The 15,432-nt window shown below is 32.1% G+C and overlaps 12 protein-coding genes across 12 annotated transcripts; 6 read left to right on the forward strand and 6 right to left on the reverse strand.

The window, feature by feature from the left end:
- Positions 1-46: 46 nt before the first annotated feature.
- On the forward strand, positions 47-670 carry EIN_097130 (hypothetical protein; the record flags this gene model as incomplete). The annotated part of the gene is made up of 1 exon (XM_004254169.1): positions 47-670. The coding sequence occupies one exon, from the start codon at positions 47-49 to the stop codon at positions 668-670; it is 624 nt and encodes a 207-aa protein (XP_004254217.1).
- Positions 671-857: 187 nt separating this feature from the next.
- On the reverse strand, positions 858-1,493 carry EIN_097140 (programmed cell death protein, putative; the record flags this gene model as incomplete). The annotated part of the gene is made up of 1 exon (XM_004254170.1): positions 858-1,493. The coding sequence occupies one exon, from the start codon at positions 1,491-1,493 to the stop codon at positions 858-860; it is 636 nt and encodes a 211-aa protein (XP_004254218.1).
- A 462-nt stretch (positions 1,494-1,955) lies between these two features.
- On the forward strand, positions 1,956-2,603 carry EIN_097150 (peflin, putative; the record flags this gene model as incomplete). The annotated part of the gene is made up of 1 exon (XM_004254171.1): positions 1,956-2,603. One exon carries the CDS (start codon positions 1,956-1,958, stop codon positions 2,601-2,603), a length of 648 nt encoding a protein of 215 aa, XP_004254219.1.
- A 639-nt stretch (positions 2,604-3,242) lies between these two features.
- EIN_097160 (Rho GTPase, putative) lies at positions 3,243-3,551 on the reverse strand (the record flags this gene model as incomplete). Its single annotated transcript, XM_004254172.1, has 1 exon — positions 3,243-3,551. The coding sequence occupies one exon, from the start codon at positions 3,549-3,551 to the stop codon at positions 3,243-3,245; it is 309 nt and encodes a 102-aa protein (XP_004254220.1).
- Positions 3,552-3,696: 145 nt separating this feature from the next.
- EIN_097170 (hypothetical protein) lies at positions 3,697-4,241 on the reverse strand (the record flags this gene model as incomplete). Its single annotated transcript, XM_004254173.1, has 5 exons — positions 3,697-3,725; positions 3,839-3,847; positions 3,902-3,941; positions 4,058-4,138; positions 4,179-4,241. 5 exons carry the CDS (start codon positions 4,239-4,241, stop codon positions 3,697-3,699), a joined length of 222 nt encoding a protein of 73 aa, XP_004254221.1.
- Positions 4,242-5,129: 888 nt separating this feature from the next.
- On the forward strand, positions 5,130-5,852 carry EIN_097180 (hypothetical protein; the record flags this gene model as incomplete). Its single annotated transcript, XM_004254174.1, has 1 exon — positions 5,130-5,852. One exon carries the CDS (start codon positions 5,130-5,132, stop codon positions 5,850-5,852), a length of 723 nt encoding a protein of 240 aa, XP_004254222.1.
- A 173-nt stretch (positions 5,853-6,025) lies between these two features.
- EIN_097190 (40S ribosomal protein S13-2, putative) lies at positions 6,026-6,481 on the forward strand (the record flags this gene model as incomplete). Its single annotated transcript, XM_004254175.1, has 1 exon — positions 6,026-6,481. The coding sequence occupies one exon, from the start codon at positions 6,026-6,028 to the stop codon at positions 6,479-6,481; it is 456 nt and encodes a 151-aa protein (XP_004254223.1).
- Positions 6,482-6,933: 452 nt separating this feature from the next.
- On the forward strand, positions 6,934-7,618 carry EIN_097200 (hypothetical protein; the record flags this gene model as incomplete). Its single annotated transcript, XM_004254176.1, has 2 exons — positions 6,934-7,316; positions 7,513-7,618. 2 exons carry the CDS (start codon positions 6,934-6,936, stop codon positions 7,616-7,618), a joined length of 489 nt encoding a protein of 162 aa, XP_004254224.1.
- A 519-nt stretch (positions 7,619-8,137) lies between these two features.
- EIN_097210 (hypothetical protein) lies at positions 8,138-8,881 on the reverse strand (the record flags this gene model as incomplete). The annotated part of the gene is made up of 1 exon (XM_004254177.1): positions 8,138-8,881. The coding sequence occupies one exon, from the start codon at positions 8,879-8,881 to the stop codon at positions 8,138-8,140; it is 744 nt and encodes a 247-aa protein (XP_004254225.1).
- Positions 8,882-9,815: 934 nt separating this feature from the next.
- Positions 9,816-10,331, reverse strand: EIN_097220 (hypothetical protein; the record flags this gene model as incomplete). Its single annotated transcript, XM_004254178.1, has 1 exon — positions 9,816-10,331. One exon carries the CDS (start codon positions 10,329-10,331, stop codon positions 9,816-9,818), a length of 516 nt encoding a protein of 171 aa, XP_004254226.1.
- A 1,269-nt stretch (positions 10,332-11,600) lies between these two features.
- EIN_097230 (Rho GTPase-activating protein, putative) lies at positions 11,601-12,895 on the reverse strand (the record flags this gene model as incomplete). The annotated part of the gene is made up of 2 exons (XM_004254179.1): positions 11,601-12,589; positions 12,802-12,895. The coding sequence occupies 2 exons, from the start codon at positions 12,893-12,895 to the stop codon at positions 11,601-11,603; spliced, it is 1,083 nt and encodes a 360-aa protein (XP_004254227.1).
- Positions 12,896-14,403: 1,508 nt separating this feature from the next.
- Positions 14,404-15,432, forward strand: EIN_097240 (UDP-glucose 4-epimerase, putative; the record flags this gene model as incomplete). The annotated part of the gene is made up of 1 exon (XM_004254180.1): positions 14,404-15,432. The coding sequence occupies one exon, from the start codon at positions 14,404-14,406 to the stop codon at positions 15,430-15,432; it is 1,029 nt and encodes a 342-aa protein (XP_004254228.1).

Here is a 15,432-nt window from a genome sequence, read left to right on the forward strand (position 1 = left end):
AGAAGACAAAACAATAAAAACTTATTAATAATACAAAGTAGTTCATATGACAGTGGTCTATATGTTTGGAGACTCAAACTTGTTTGGAATGCAAGCAGTGACTATGACTCAATACCCACGCGAAGACATATTTCATTCAATTGTTATCAAAGAGTTGAAGAAGATGGGAAACGTTGAATATAAAGTCGACGGAATGCCTGGGAGATCCATCGAAAGGGAAGACACCGTTTTTGGGATTTTTAGTGGAGAAAAAGTGTTTATGGCATTCCTCAAGTCTTTCTCTCGTATTGAAACAACAAAGAAAAAGATCTTTGTTTTTTCATTGTGTGTGAATGACATTTTAGCTGGAGCAACGGCAGAGGAGACGATTTCTTCCATCAAAATGTGTCTGAAAAGGATCAAAGAGACTTCAAATTCAAAGACAATATTAGTCATTCCACCTTCTATTAAAGAATGCACCTTTCAACCATGGGCTGAAATTACACAAAGAGGAAGAGAGCAATCCATTATATTAACCCAAATTCTCTTAAAAAGATCTTTAGACAATGTAGATGCCTATGCTGATTTCTCGGACTTACAGGTCGGAGAAGACGGTGTTCACCTCACTAAAGAGTCTCACAAAAAAGCTGCCAAGAAGGTGTTAGACTCGATCCGTTCTTTGAACTTTTAAAAATGAGTTCTTAATAGTTATTTATAGTTTATTGTTCAAGTAAGTTGCTCTAATAAATATAATAATAAATATATTTATATATTATATTAATGAAATTAATAATTAAAATAATGAATATGAATCAATACGTAAAGAAGAATTTCAATAGGACAACACATAAAAAAAGATGGGAAGTGGTGAATTAGGATTAGTCGACCAAAGAGAGGACTAAGTCGACGAACTTGTCGAACTCTCTGTTGTCGATTTCAGTTCTTTTCATATCGAAGGTTCTCTGGTAAATTGATCTGCATTGTCCAAGATAAGCTGCTGCAGCGACGAATTGGTTTTTCGAGACCTTCTTGCCAAGGCATGAGTTGAGCTTGAGAAGAGTATCAATAGATCTTTTGCTGCAGTTGAATCCAAGAGCGGGGAGTGCTTTGGCCATTTCTTTGTTGTCGAGGGATCCACCCTTATCGGAGTCGAAGTGTTTGAATGTGTCGAGGCAGAGCTTGACGAAGTTATAGAGTGCCAAGAACTCGATGAATCCAATTGAGCCCGAGCAGTCGACGTCGAAGACTCTAATAAGTCTTTTAGTGGTAGTCTCGTCAATTTTAATGTCACCTGGGAATTTAGCTTTCACGATTTCCTTGGCGTCAAGAGTTCCCGATTTGTCTTTGTCGACCTTAATGAACCAATCTTGGTTCTGATGGAATTCAACGGCAGTTACACTCTCGACCAATGGGAACCACCACTGGAATTGGAGTTTTGGGTCTTGTTTGATAGCAGCCTGGATCATATCAGCGACAAACTTGTCTGCTGCAGCTTGTATAGCGAAAAGGGACATCTCTGGGCTTTGAGTTACAAGTTCACGTTTAAATCCTCTTGGATTATTGTACTATTTTTACTTTTGTCTACCATTGGACAACACGTGGATTCCTCACTGTGATTTACTATTCCCAATTGTTGTTTTTACTACTGAAAATGGTAGTTTTATTGTTGTGATCTTCAATATGAGATTTGTAAGAAATGAAAGCGTCTGTTTGTCGAAAAAGATAATAAAGCACTTTTAGTTTGATACAAGAGGCTGATAGAACAATCAATACGACGTTCTTACAGATCTCAAAAGATCTTGGTATTATACTCGGATTCCTCAGACTCTTTTATTGGGTATTTTGCACCTCCCTGATTTGGCGCCGTATCACTTCTTCATATGGACTAAAAATAAGTCGCACAACTAGTGTGTCTTTGTTCGGGAAAAGTCCACGGAGATATATAAATTCATCTGAGAAATTAGAAACTCATTCAGATGTCGTTGTTTCAAATTCAAGCCGCAGCCGACGCATGGTTGGCACAAAACATTACAGCTGCTTATGCCGCCGATCCAAGAGTAAAGAATGAGTGGTGGTACCCACTTGCCTCCTCCGTAGCTGCAACCGAATTCAGAGGGTATCAAGACTGGTTCCAAAAAGTCGACAAGGATAAATCTGGAACTCTTGAGTTGAACGAACTCAAGAAGGCTACCTTCCCAGGCAAAATCAAACTCGATGATGACACCTGCAAACACCTCATGAGCATTTTCGATATCGACAGATCCAACTCAATTGGATTTTATGAGTACTTGGCTCTTATGAAATATGTCGAACTTACAACCGCCATCTTCAAACAATTCGACAAGGACAAAAGCAACTCCCTCGACGAACAAGAGATCTTCAGAGCAATGCCACAACTCGGATTTGACTTGAACATGAACTCATGCAGAATCCTTCTCAAGACCTGTGGAAAAGGACTCTTGTCAAAGAAAGTCAACGTCTCGCAATTCATCGGATGTGCTGCTTATCTCGGACAAATCAGAACCATCTATCAACACGGCTTCAAGCAAGCACAAGGACCTTTCCAAAGAGCGACCTTTGCCAAGTTCATGAATTTGACCCTCAACCTCATGGATGACGCTTAAAGTCCTAATCAATTTCTTCCCATCCTTTTCCCTTTTATGTGTTTTCTTTCCACCATTTTCAATCCATATCAAAAAATGACATTTTGTTATTTCCTCATAAAATTAGAAATCTTTCATTTAGTTCTTTATTTTTTAATAATTCATATTCAAATTTGTCTATTATATGATAACCCGTTATAATCAATAATTGATAAAATGATTAAATCATTTAATCAAAATAATTCGGGAAATTGTTTAAAACACCTTGAAATCATTGTCTGATAAATTTTTAACTTTTAAGATATTTTTTTTAATTCCCATTTTTCAAACAAAAATTATATTATATTTTGTGAATAAAATATAGTTTCGTTGACAATGTTAATTAATAATAATCTAATTTTAATATAATAAATAAAAAATATAATTGAAAATAATAATAATATAATTATAACAGTATAATTCCCAGAAATATATAAACTTCAACCATGCTATAAACCATTTTACAAATTCAAACAACAGTCATTTTTGGATTTCACAATCTCACTTGTCATTACAACACCTTGTCGTAACGAACTGTCATAAGAGGAGTGATAAAATGTGAAGTGACAAAAAAAACCGAGAAATTGAATAAAAAATCGACGAATTTTGAAACAAAAGAGCTCAGCAACAGTTTGTGTCCTTTTCTGAGTGGACAACGGTGATGTTATTCTTCTTCGGGAGAATCGCCATGATCTCCTTATTTCCATAAATCCCCTTCGCAAGTGCCTCGAATATTTCGTTCACACCCTCCCCTGTTTTTGCACTACATCTCATATGTTGGAAGCCTTGTTCTCTCGCCATAGCCTCTCCTTGTTCGACCGTCACTTTTGGTGGAAGGTCAGTCTTATTTCCCACAAAGATAATGTAAGCTATCTCCTGCTCGTTTTGGTACTCTTGGACCCAATTGGAAATCTTCAGTGTTATTCGCATTCTTATTAAATTACGATTTTATAATTGTTTTACTATACTTTAATAGTAATTTGTATAGTTCTTTTTATACTATAATTTTTTTATACTTCAGGAAAGAAGAAACACACTTTTGTAAAAGACTCGGGATCTGAGACGTCATAGACAATTAAACAACCTTGTGTGCCTCTGTAATAACTTGAAGTCACGTTTCGGAACCGTTCTTGTCCAGCTGTGGTGTGAGTGAATGAGAAACCACAAATTATAATATATTTTACTATAATTTTTAAGATGGCGGAATAAAAACAAACCAGTGTCCCCTTGTTGTAAGTCCATATTTTCATTTCATGTTTGTGGTGTGTTGAAAAACAAACAAAGTTGTAGCTTGATTGTGACGTCACCAACCTTAACAAGCTATTCGTCATTTCGTTTCACTTTATCATTTTAATGATTTTTAGCAATCTTGTCAATTTTGTGAAACGAAGATTAAAAAGGGCGGAACGACCGTTCACTTAAGCACAAAAACAAACCTTCGAATTAAAGTCAACACCAATTGTCGAGATCAATTCCTCGTGAAAAATACCTTCACAGTATCTTTCCATGATTGCGGTCTTGATGTTAGTTGTTAAAATTATAAAGTAAGAAATAAACCTTGCCAACAGAAGGCTCGCCAATAATTAATATTTTAAAAGTGTAATCTGCGTTTTCAGTCATCTCGTGTTGTTTTTGAGTTTGTTTTTCTTTTCAATTTTTTCATTTCTTTTTTTTCGAAAACTCGACTTTTCGTCTAGATCAGATTATAGTTCTTTTTCTTTTAATAATAATCACACTATGAAGATCTATTTTTTTATTTGTTTTTACTATATATATATGAACAAAAACTATATATTTCTTTTTCTATTTTCGTATTTTGATTTCGACCTGCAGTTCAATATACTATATATAAATTATTGGGTATGGTATCTCTTTTTTTAATACCAAATCAACATCTCATTTTTTGAGATGATTTCTCCATTGATGGAACGACGGAGAATTTGGGCAAGTAAAAGTGGGACAAATCAATTATTCATATTTCCACTGTACAAGGCAGTAATACCCGCCTTGTCACTTGTGAGTTTTTTCATTCGCCCAAAACTCAATGTGTCAACAGTTTTTAAATTTATCATCTTCACACAATTTCACTCTTTATACAACTTTTTTCCATCAACAACAAAAGAGAAACTGTTATTTCGGTTTTTGTGTTCAGATGTCTCGCTTGCTTTTCCATTACCAACTTTATGTATTTCAATATAATACTTCCCATATAATTAATTGGTTTATTAAACACTTTTTATTTTTTTAATTAAAAAAATATACTTTTACTATTAATTAATAGTTCTAATATTATTTGACTTCAACATGAAAAAAAAAATCTCAAAAAAAAACCTCAAACTGTTTTCTTTTCTTCACATATTTTATAATTATCAACAACTATACAATTATAATATATAAATCTATATATAATAAGTATTAATTGATAAGTAATTTCTTATTAATTGAATTAATTTAATTAATTAATTTAATTAATTAAATTCTTACAAGAAACAAAAAAAAACAAAATACATGTCAGAAGAACAAGACAAAGATAAACTTCTCGAGATAGTCCGTCGACAGCACGATGTTCTTGTTAAAATGAAATCTGATCGTGCTGAGATGGAGTCCGAATTAAAAAAATTGAAAGACGAGAATATGGAATTGTTAATTGAAAAAGAGGAGATGAAAGGAGACACGCATTGGCGAGACGAGTCGTTGTCTTTACGAGACGAGTTAAATGTTGTAGCTTCCGAGCTTGACAAGTATCAAAAACAGAACTTGGTGTTACGTCGTGAGAACGACTCATTGCGGAGTGGTGGAGAAGAAGCCGCTACACTCAAAACGACCAACGAAGGGTTGAAGAAAAAGATTTCTGAGTATGAGAGCCGCATCTTAGCTCTTGTCAAAGTTGTCGAGCAGTGCAAAAACAAAGTCAATTTGTCGAGTGAGCAGTGCATGAGGTTAAAAGTTGATATCGACGAAGAACGTTTGAAGCGCGAGACCTTCATGACAAAAGTAAAGGAAGCCTGCGATAAAAATAAAATCGCTGTGGAGCCCGAGAGCATTGCCTTGAAAATGAACGAAATGAAGATGGAAGTCCAAAGGGCAAACATTCTTGTCGAAGAGTATAAGTCGCGGTACAACAGAGCTGTTGAGCGAATGGCCGACATGGAGAATCAGAAAATCACAAACCAGTCGTCTGGAGAGCACTTCGAGATGATTGAGGATGACGCAGAAAATGTTATTGAATAAGTATTTAACTGTATTATAAAATCTAATAAAAAGAATTATAATATATAGTACAAGTGATAGGACGAGGATAGAATGGTATTATAGTAAAAGAACTAATAAACAAACAGTAAAACCCTTACCTTCTTTTTTAAGAAAACGCACAAAAAAGAACTGATTGATTGAGTCTGTGAGCGATGGGACGTATGTACAGCAGAGGAAAAGGTATCAGCCGCCGATGTATTCCATACCGCAGAACCGCGCCGGCATGGCAAAAGAAGACCTCGTTGGAAGTTATCGAGGAGATGTGCAAGTTGGCAAAGAAGGGTATGCCACCATCGCAAATTGGAGCTTATTTGAGAGATGTTGAGGCCATTGGTTTGGTCAAGAGCATTACCGGCTCAAAGGTTCTCAGAATTTTGAAACTCGCGGGACTCGCACCAAAGCTCCCAGAGGACTTGTACTTCTTGATGAAAAGAGCTGTCTCAATCAGAAAGCACTTGGAGAGAAACAAAAAGGATAAAATCTCAAAGTACCATTTGATCTTGACTGAATCCAAAATCCACAGACTCGTGAGATACTACAAAACTACTAAGGTCGTCGACAGCTCATTCAAGTACGACGCTAACACAGCTTCCGCCATCGTCTCTTAAGTTTTAGTGAAATTTTTACCCCTTTATGTCCGTTCGTTTCGCATTTTTCAATCTCGATTTATAGGGTTCTCACATCGTTCCAATAGTTTTTTCACTTGGCGCATAACCACTTTGATTTATAATTCTAATAGTTTTATCATAATTTATTAAAAAATTATATTATTTAACATTTAGAAAAAATATAATACGATTAACTATTAATAGTATTTATAAATTACAAGTATAAATTTAATATTGTATATGAACTGGTACTTTCCAAACATTTTTATAAAATTTTAATTTAGTTTTTATTAACTGAATGAAAGTAATAAAAAATTCGATAGTTTATTTTTTAAATTAATATCAATCAATCACGGAAATAAATTAACTGAAATACATTTTCAAATTATTTTAATGCTGAATAACATTTTCAGCTCCACCGAATAACAAAATATCAAACTTGAATTTCAGATATGAAAAAAGTGTTTGGTGTGCAGTTGGAAGATGTTGAATTGTATGAAGGTGTACCAAAACCCGTGTATGACACATTATGTTATTTTCACCATCATCCGGATCTTTTAGAAACAGAAGGGCTTTTTCGAGTTTCTGGGAGTTTAACAAACATTTTAGAGATCAAAAAGTTGTACAACGAAGGACAACAAGTCGATCTTGAAAAATATGACGTCCACACCGTGTCGGCAACGTTCAAAGCGTTTTTTAGAGAATTACCTGAAAGTCTTGTGACTGCGGAAAATACCGACTTGTTTCTGGTGTTCATCGAGTTGGATCAAAAATTTAATCAAGACAAAAACAAAACTATTACAAAACTACAAAATGTACTAAACGAATTACCACTGTTTGTTTTTAGTAATTAATTTAAATAATTAATTATACTAATAATTATACTAATAATTATACTAATTTATTTTAGAATTGTTATAAAAATATATATTTTAGAAATTTACTAGCTTTTTCTATGTCATTTGGTGCTTTTTGTTTAAGATATTTTTTGATAAATTGATGTGAAAAAGTTAATAATAAATAATTAATAGCGTTTATCTGAATGTCTTGAAAACTTTAATTCAATTTCTCGTGCTGGTGGAACAAAAGAAAGATATTAACAAAATGGATTCGAAGAATTTGTCACTCAGTTTGTAATCTTTGTTTAAACTTTTTTTCTCAAATAGTTTAATTATTATTATTTTCTAATAAACTATAATAACTCATCTTGTAGTTTTCGGCCCAAATCTATTTAATCACCAAGAAGCTTTAGATCTCATCAGACCCGACAATCCCGCAACGACATGTACTCAGTATTTCATTGACAACTTCGACTCAATTTTTTCTGTTTGTTCTTCTTGTTTCCAACCAAAAAATCAATTCATCACAACTCATATCACAGGGGATTGAAACGCCACAAATTTCTTTTGAATCAACGCCTCAACGCTTTGAACAAAAAGAACTTCCAACAAATGAAATTAAAAACCTTTCCGCACTTAGTATCACTTCTCACAATCTCGAAGATCAATCTACTTTTTGATGTGTTGAGTTTTTCTTTTATTTAATAATATTAATAAAAATAATTATAATTATAATAATTGTAATTTCAATCTAAAACTCATATTTGACTAATAAAATAAATTAAAAAGAACTATAATAATACACCAAATAAACACCTTAAAAGACGGTCCTTACCATAAAGCAAGCCGAGGAATAGTTAGGGTTATCGACCTCTGCGTTTTTATAGAGAGCCTCCGTATAGTGTTGTAAAGCTATTTCGTTGTGTTTAATTTCCTCGACGACTCTTTGTCTGAGATTGAGATCGGTGTTTGTATTATACAAATTGATGAGTGTTAGTATATTTCCTTTGCACACGCTGATATTATAAATATAATAGTTTACTATAGTTTGAGTAGAACCTGTCTGTTGTTTCTGAGTGTTCATTCCCAAATTGAAGACCGACGGTTCTGATGAGATTGAGGTCTCATTCACGCAGTACTCCTCTTTTTGTTCGTCGGACGCCAGCCAATTTTCGACAAAAGGAATTGACGTGTCTTTCAACTTCCAAAATCCAGAGACGTGGTATTCGACTTTACCCGACTCGAAGTACCGGGAATGATTGATTGCATCTAACATACTTTTCCTCCATTTTCCACCTTCACTGAATTGGGAAAGCTTTGAGATCACTGCCCAGTGCGATTGGATGAAGTCCGGAATATCCGTTTTCACTGAGAAATAATTTTTGGAAGGGTAAAGTGTCATTAAAGACAAGAAGAATATTCTTGAGAGTGTAATCCAAGGAATATATCTATTTAAGATGAGGACATCTTTCATTCGACAAAAGAGACAATTGCACGATTGTGTTACTTGTGTTTCTTCAGATGATACATTCATTTTGGTCGCAATGAAGACATCAGACATTGTAGTAACTCAATTTGGTATTTAAGTGGTAATCAGGGTTTATATTCCTCATATACGTGGGCCTTTCTCTTCTTCTTATTTTTATTATAAACTTTTGAACTCCAGTTGAAATGGAATCTTCCACAAAAAGGAAGCTTCCTTTCATTCTTTTAGAAGGCCAAAATTTTGAACATCTTGTTGAAGTTCTTGAATCATCGAAAAAATAGAATTGGGAATTATAATCTATGGATTCTTTTTTCGCAAATGGATTGGTCGCTTTTTGTCTTGTAATCTTCTTTTTCTTGCGTTGCGCACCATATGGCTATTATTAACTATTGATTTTAATTTATTTTACTTAAAATTATAGTAAACTGCGGTTATTGCAAACGATTAGTTAAATATGCCGTGAAATATTGTGAAACACCGTTTTATTTTCATTTTAAGCATTTTCTTTGAAATTACAAGTTTTTGGTGTTATTTTTCGAACTTTTTCAAGACAGGAATTCATTTTAAAATGACCAGATTGTTTAAATTATTAGAAATCCCCGTCTTTTAGCGACTGAAAAGATTAAACACATTCTAATAACATTTTTGTGAATTAACATTTCTTTCTTTATTTTAAACTCACCAATTTCCTACTCATTCCAACACAATTTCAAGTTTGAAAAAACTCGAAAACATTATCAAAAGTTTTTTTATTAGCTAGTATAAATGTCATTTTTATTATAATTAATAGTATATTTTTTAATAAAATCCAGGGTTTAACACAAAACTGCCAATATTACTTTTTTTTACTCGACACTTATTAACAAAACACACAACATAATTCTCGACTCACAAAAAAGAAAATTTCATGAATTTTTTATATTATGCAAAATTTGATATAAAACGATATTAAATATATAAAACGATAGTTTATACCAACTATTAAAAAATAAAAAAAAATATAATTATTTTACTTTTTGAAGAACGAATTGACAAACCCTGCAATTTTCTGGGACGCTTCAAGAACAGTTTTTTTGGCGCGATTTTCCAAATTTTTGTAGTTTAATTCGGCGAATAAAGAAACGACCCCTTTGTCCCATATGGTTTTCTTCCATTGTATAATTTTTATTTTCAAAAATAAAGTACGAAGTTTCAATTCCTCAATGTCTTCATTGAGCTGTTCGTCTTTTTTCAGATTTTCAATGTCAACAAAAATGTCGTAGAAGCCAACCATCTGTCTTAACAAAGAAAATATTTTCTTGCCTACCCACGTATTTTTGAAAAAATTCATTATGAACTCATACGACTTCGTTGTGATATCCGTGAAGCCACGGATGTATTTTGAAAATTGTTTGATGATATCCATTAATATGTCTAAAATGTCTGAAAAACTCTCTTCTGAACTTGGTATCTCAAATGTATAAGAACACATGTACGGGACTGGAGTTAGTGCTGTCGTTGGACCTGTAAAAGTCATTTGAGTCATACAATCTAAGCCAAAAACAATAGGCAAAATCAGTAGTAAATAAATCATTACTTTTTCAGTTCTTTTTGATTGTCATTTTCCATATATCATAGAAAATTATGTATCATCAAATCTGTACAAAAAAATATTCTTTTTTGTAATAAATACAACTATAATTTTATTATAATTTTATTATTTAAATAAAAATTGTTCACAAAACTTTTGGAATTGCTAATTTATTTTTCTGAATCAAATGTTTTTGATGAACAATAACTCTTATTTTTTTTTAATTGTATAGTCGGGTGATAAAGGGGGTTAATTTGGGACAGAAGTAGTTAATTTGAGTAAAAAACTATAAAATATAATTTATTTAACCATAAAAGTATTAGAAGGGTTTTTTCAATTAACTACTTTGAAAATAATAAAAGAAAACCATAACTATCTATTTTTGATATTATTCAATCTTTGAAAACAATGGAAGAAGAAGAGAAAGGAACCCTTGATGAAATAACCACAGGCAATCAACATAAAAAAGCAATTTAAATACAAGAAACCAGTTTAAAAACTGTATTTCAATATATATTCATGATGTATATGGTTAAAATGCCAGAGTTTAATGAATTAACAACAGTGTCAATTTTTGAAAGTGTCAGGGAATCACTGAAAAATCATCATTTGTTATTTCAATCTTTCAATCTTTCGTTGTTGAACCATTTCCATTGAGAAAAGATAAGAGAAAGACCATTTTAACATAAAAACAATTGGAGTTGAAAAAGAGCAGAAAAGAAATGAAACAAAGGAAAAAACAAAGGAAAAATTCTTTAACAAAACAAGTTTCAGACAAACCATAAAAAGTGCTGCGTTTTAGACTTCCACATTTTTTAAGTGAACAAATTGAGGTGTTATTGTTTATTTTTGAAATAGAAATTTATAATTATTCAATTTATAATCATTTAAAATAAAAAACGATAATTTATATTATTATTTTAATTTTATGTTTATTTTGACCTTTAAATAGATTTTTTAAAAATTATAGTTTCAAAATTATATTTATCAAAATTAACTACCTTTGTCCCTTTTTAATGCCATTTATCCCCCGACTATATCGTTTTTTTACTAATAACTAATTACTCTCATTATTTTTACTATTTATTTACTATTTTATAATATAAGTTAAGACTAGAAAATGAATTATATCCCAACAAAAGAAATGAGCGAAATGAATTACTGGTTGAAAAGCATAATGAGATAATAACACACACTTTCATTAAATCTAAAAATTGGTAGAAATTAATCCTCTGTCTCCGTCTTTTTCTTTGGGATAGAAAACGATGTTGGAATTTTTTTCTTCACGCTGTCTCTACTCTTCGTTTTCTTTGTGTGCATCTTCAGAATTTCGTCATTAATTTGGGGAAGTTGGGTTTGGTTGTCGTCAATGAATTTGAGTGTCATCGCGAAACTGTCACTTTTAGGCCTCTTTCTCACTTCCTCTTTTTCCTCCTCAACTTCTGTTGTGCCCAAACACAGCGTTTGAGACATGAAACCGTTTTGTTTAAGCTTGAACCTTCGTTGTTTGTTCACCTTTTCGTCCTCTTTCAAAACGTTTGTGACATCCTCCCAAATTGTCTTTCGGACTCTTCTTCTCACTTGGGTTTCCGGCTTTTTCATCGACTTTGTCAAATTCTTTAAAGCCTCCTCTGTTTGTTTCATAGAAAAAGTTTGGAGTTGTGGGTAGAGAAGACCGTTATTCTCGCACGTGTCTCTAAATATTAAAGGGTAGTATTTGATCAAAAATGTGCACACGAGAGTTTGCAACTTGATCGTTGACATGGCCGATTCCCAAGTCTCTTCCTCCGGCCGAAGCAATGTTGGAGCTATACAGACAGCGACGTTGTTTGGTTCCATTTTGTGAATGTTGCTCATCGTGCAAAACTCGTAGAACATGTTCATGTAAAACGCCAAGAGTTTCTTGTTTCGAGGTGGGAGAGATGATACGTGTGCGTGGAACGATTGTATCGCTACTCGAATTGCAGAAGCCTTTGTTTCGTGGTCAGCTTCGAACGTGCGAGCAGTGTCGATGAACATACTGTACATGTTGAATGTAATCAGTGGCTCTGGTAGTTCTCTAATAAACATGAGAAGTATGGTGGCAACTGCGTGCACATCTGTATTTGGATTTTTGACCAACGTCAAAAAGTCGGCTCTCTTTTCAATCATTTTCACCATTGCATCAGCCAATTTTCTCTCTCCTGGAATTCTGAATATTCCCTCCACAATGTCTTTGTGTTATTCTTTTCGTCTATTCCTTGTTTTTTTTACCTCAAAAATACTTTCATTCCACACAATTCAATCTCTCATAACTCAGTGGTCGTTTCAATTCAATTATTATAGTACATTTAATAGTTTTAATAATATCATTTTAGAAACAACGTTATGTTAAACTATATTTAATAACAAAATAATTATTACATATAAAACAAAATAAACAAACGCGCCATCACATACGTCCCTGCATCTGTTACGAACATTGGAATGTCATCAACAACATAAGTCTGGTTGAGTTTGTCGACACTAACACCAAACATTTTGCCTACGTGTCACAAAAACGGTTCTACAAAACGTAAACAAACGTTTTTTGGCTCCAAAGAAAGAGAATCCAATTTTCTTTTTAAACATCGAAAGTAATAAGTTTTCGAGTTCTTGGACTTTGTTCTGTTTGACGTTTTATTTTTATGATTCACGAAAACTTATAATTTTGAAATTTTGAAGTTATTTTTTACAATGTATTAATATTTTTATTTTAAATTTACTATTAGTTATTGGTTTGTCAATTAGCAAAAAAAAATTTCAAGATCAATTTTGTAAAATATTTGAAAAAAGGTGAAAAAAAAATGAAAAATTTTTGTTAAATATTTTTAGTTAAAAAATAATTTCAATTATTATAATATTATAGAAATAAAAATTTATTAATATTAAACTAATATTTCATCGTTATTATACTACAGTTTTTCTTAAAAGATCAATAGCTCAACAAATTATTAATATTAATAAACAAGTAATAAAACTGTCTTTAGAAATAATAATAAATTGTGAGAAAATGAAATAAACTAGTTTGTTTGGGTTAGTTAGAATATTAATATTTTTATTTTTATTCTAAAACTAACAATTATTTATTCAGATGAAGGAAAAAATGGGTGACAGGAATTAATAGAGTGACCAAAAAAATTAGGGATTAATTAAAGTTAAAAAATGGGTTTTGGTTTGTTATTTATTTTTTTTGTAAAAACAATTTATATAAAAGACTTATTTAATTACTTAAAAAAAATCTTTTCCAATAATTTTTTTTTCACCCATTAATTACTCAGAGTAATTAATGGGTGAAAAATAGTAATTATTACTCTATCTTTATTAAAAATTGTTTTTTAAAATATAATAAAAGTGTACAAATTGTAACGTAATAAGTATTTGAATTGATTTTTTAATTATGTTTTATTCAACATTGAGTTTTTTTTATAAAATATTTATAAATTATAATATAAATTTTTTATTATAATTTATAATTTATAACATTTTTTTTTTGTCCAATATTTTATTCTAATTACATATGATTTCCACCCGATTTATTCCAATAAATTTTTGTATTTATTTATTTGACTTATTGTACAATATTTCTCCCGAATTATTTCACGAAATAAACGAAAATTTCCTTTCATAACACACTTTTAAATTGCATATCCATTTTTACTCAACCATTAATCAGAACAAACCAAATTTAATATATATTTAAATTATCAAATATAAATAATAAATTACATTGAAGCTAAATTTGCTTGCTTCAAAATATCTCAATTTATTTTTTTCCTTAATCACTATTTGGTGTTACAAAGTTTAATTTGCCGATAATATAGTATTAAAAATGACAATTTATGAAATGATTATGCAGTCTGTTTCTCCTTTTTTCAAACAATTTTTTTAATTTATTACGAAAGAACTTTATCGAAACAACTTAATTTAAATACTTTGATAAGTACCAACTTTTTACCCAAACATATAAAAACCATCAATTTTGAACTAAATAACGAAAACAAAAAAAATGACACACCAAACAGCATTAGTGACAGGAGGGACTGGTTTCATCGGTTCCCACACAGTTGTTGAGTTACTTGAACAGAACTATGACATTGTCATCATCGACAATTTAAGTAATTCTTCTGAGAAAGTCATTGACCACATTCTTCAAATCACAAAGGTTGACAAAAGTAGAATAACTTTCTACAACTACGACCTTCTCGACATTTCTCTGATTGATGAAGTGCTCGACAAACACAACATCGACTTCGTCATCCATTTCGCAGCTTTAAAAGCTGTTGGAGAGTCTGTGACACATCCAGTGATGTACTATAGAAACAATTTAAATGGTCTCATGAATTTGCTTGACTCGATGGAGAGACACAAAATATTCAAAATCATTTTCTCATCATCAGCAACAGTTTATGGCGATCCAGAAACTGTTCCCGTCAGTGAAGACACTCCCCTTCAGAAGCCCAGTAATCCATACGGTCAAACTAAAGTAATGGTTGAGCAGATATTGACTGACTTTTCAAAGGTGCATCCCGATGCTTCAGTAGTTCTTTTAAGATATTTCAACCCCATTGGCGCACACAAGAGTGGCTTAATTGGAGAGAGTCCTTTGGGTTTCCCAACTAATTTGATGCCAATACTTATGAGGCATTTGTCTGGTAAACTTCCGGTCCTGAGTGTGTTCGGAAGTGATTATGACACACGAGACGGAACATGTATCAGAGACTATCTGCATGTTGTTGACTTGGCTAAAGGGCATGTTGCCGCTCTTAAAGTCTTGAAAAATGCGTACGGAACTAATATATATAATTTGGGGACTGGGAAAGGGTCCACTGTACTTGAAGTCATTCACGCTATGGAGAAGGCATCCGGAAGAAAAATAGAATATAAGATGGTTGATAGAAGACCCGGAGACGTACCTGTGATATATGCGGAGTGCAAAAAGGCCGAAAAAGAACTCGGGTGGAAAACTGAATTAGATTTGGAACAAATGTGCGAGGATTCGTGGAGATTTTTACAGACATTCCCAAATGGAATTTAA

Source organism: Entamoeba invadens (genome assembly GCF_000330505.1).
Source record: "Entamoeba invadens IP1 unplaced genomic scaffold scaff_1105074725199, whole genome shotgun sequence".
Lineage (NCBI taxonomy): Eukaryota > Evosea > Mastigamoebida > Endamoebidae > Entamoeba > Entamoeba invadens.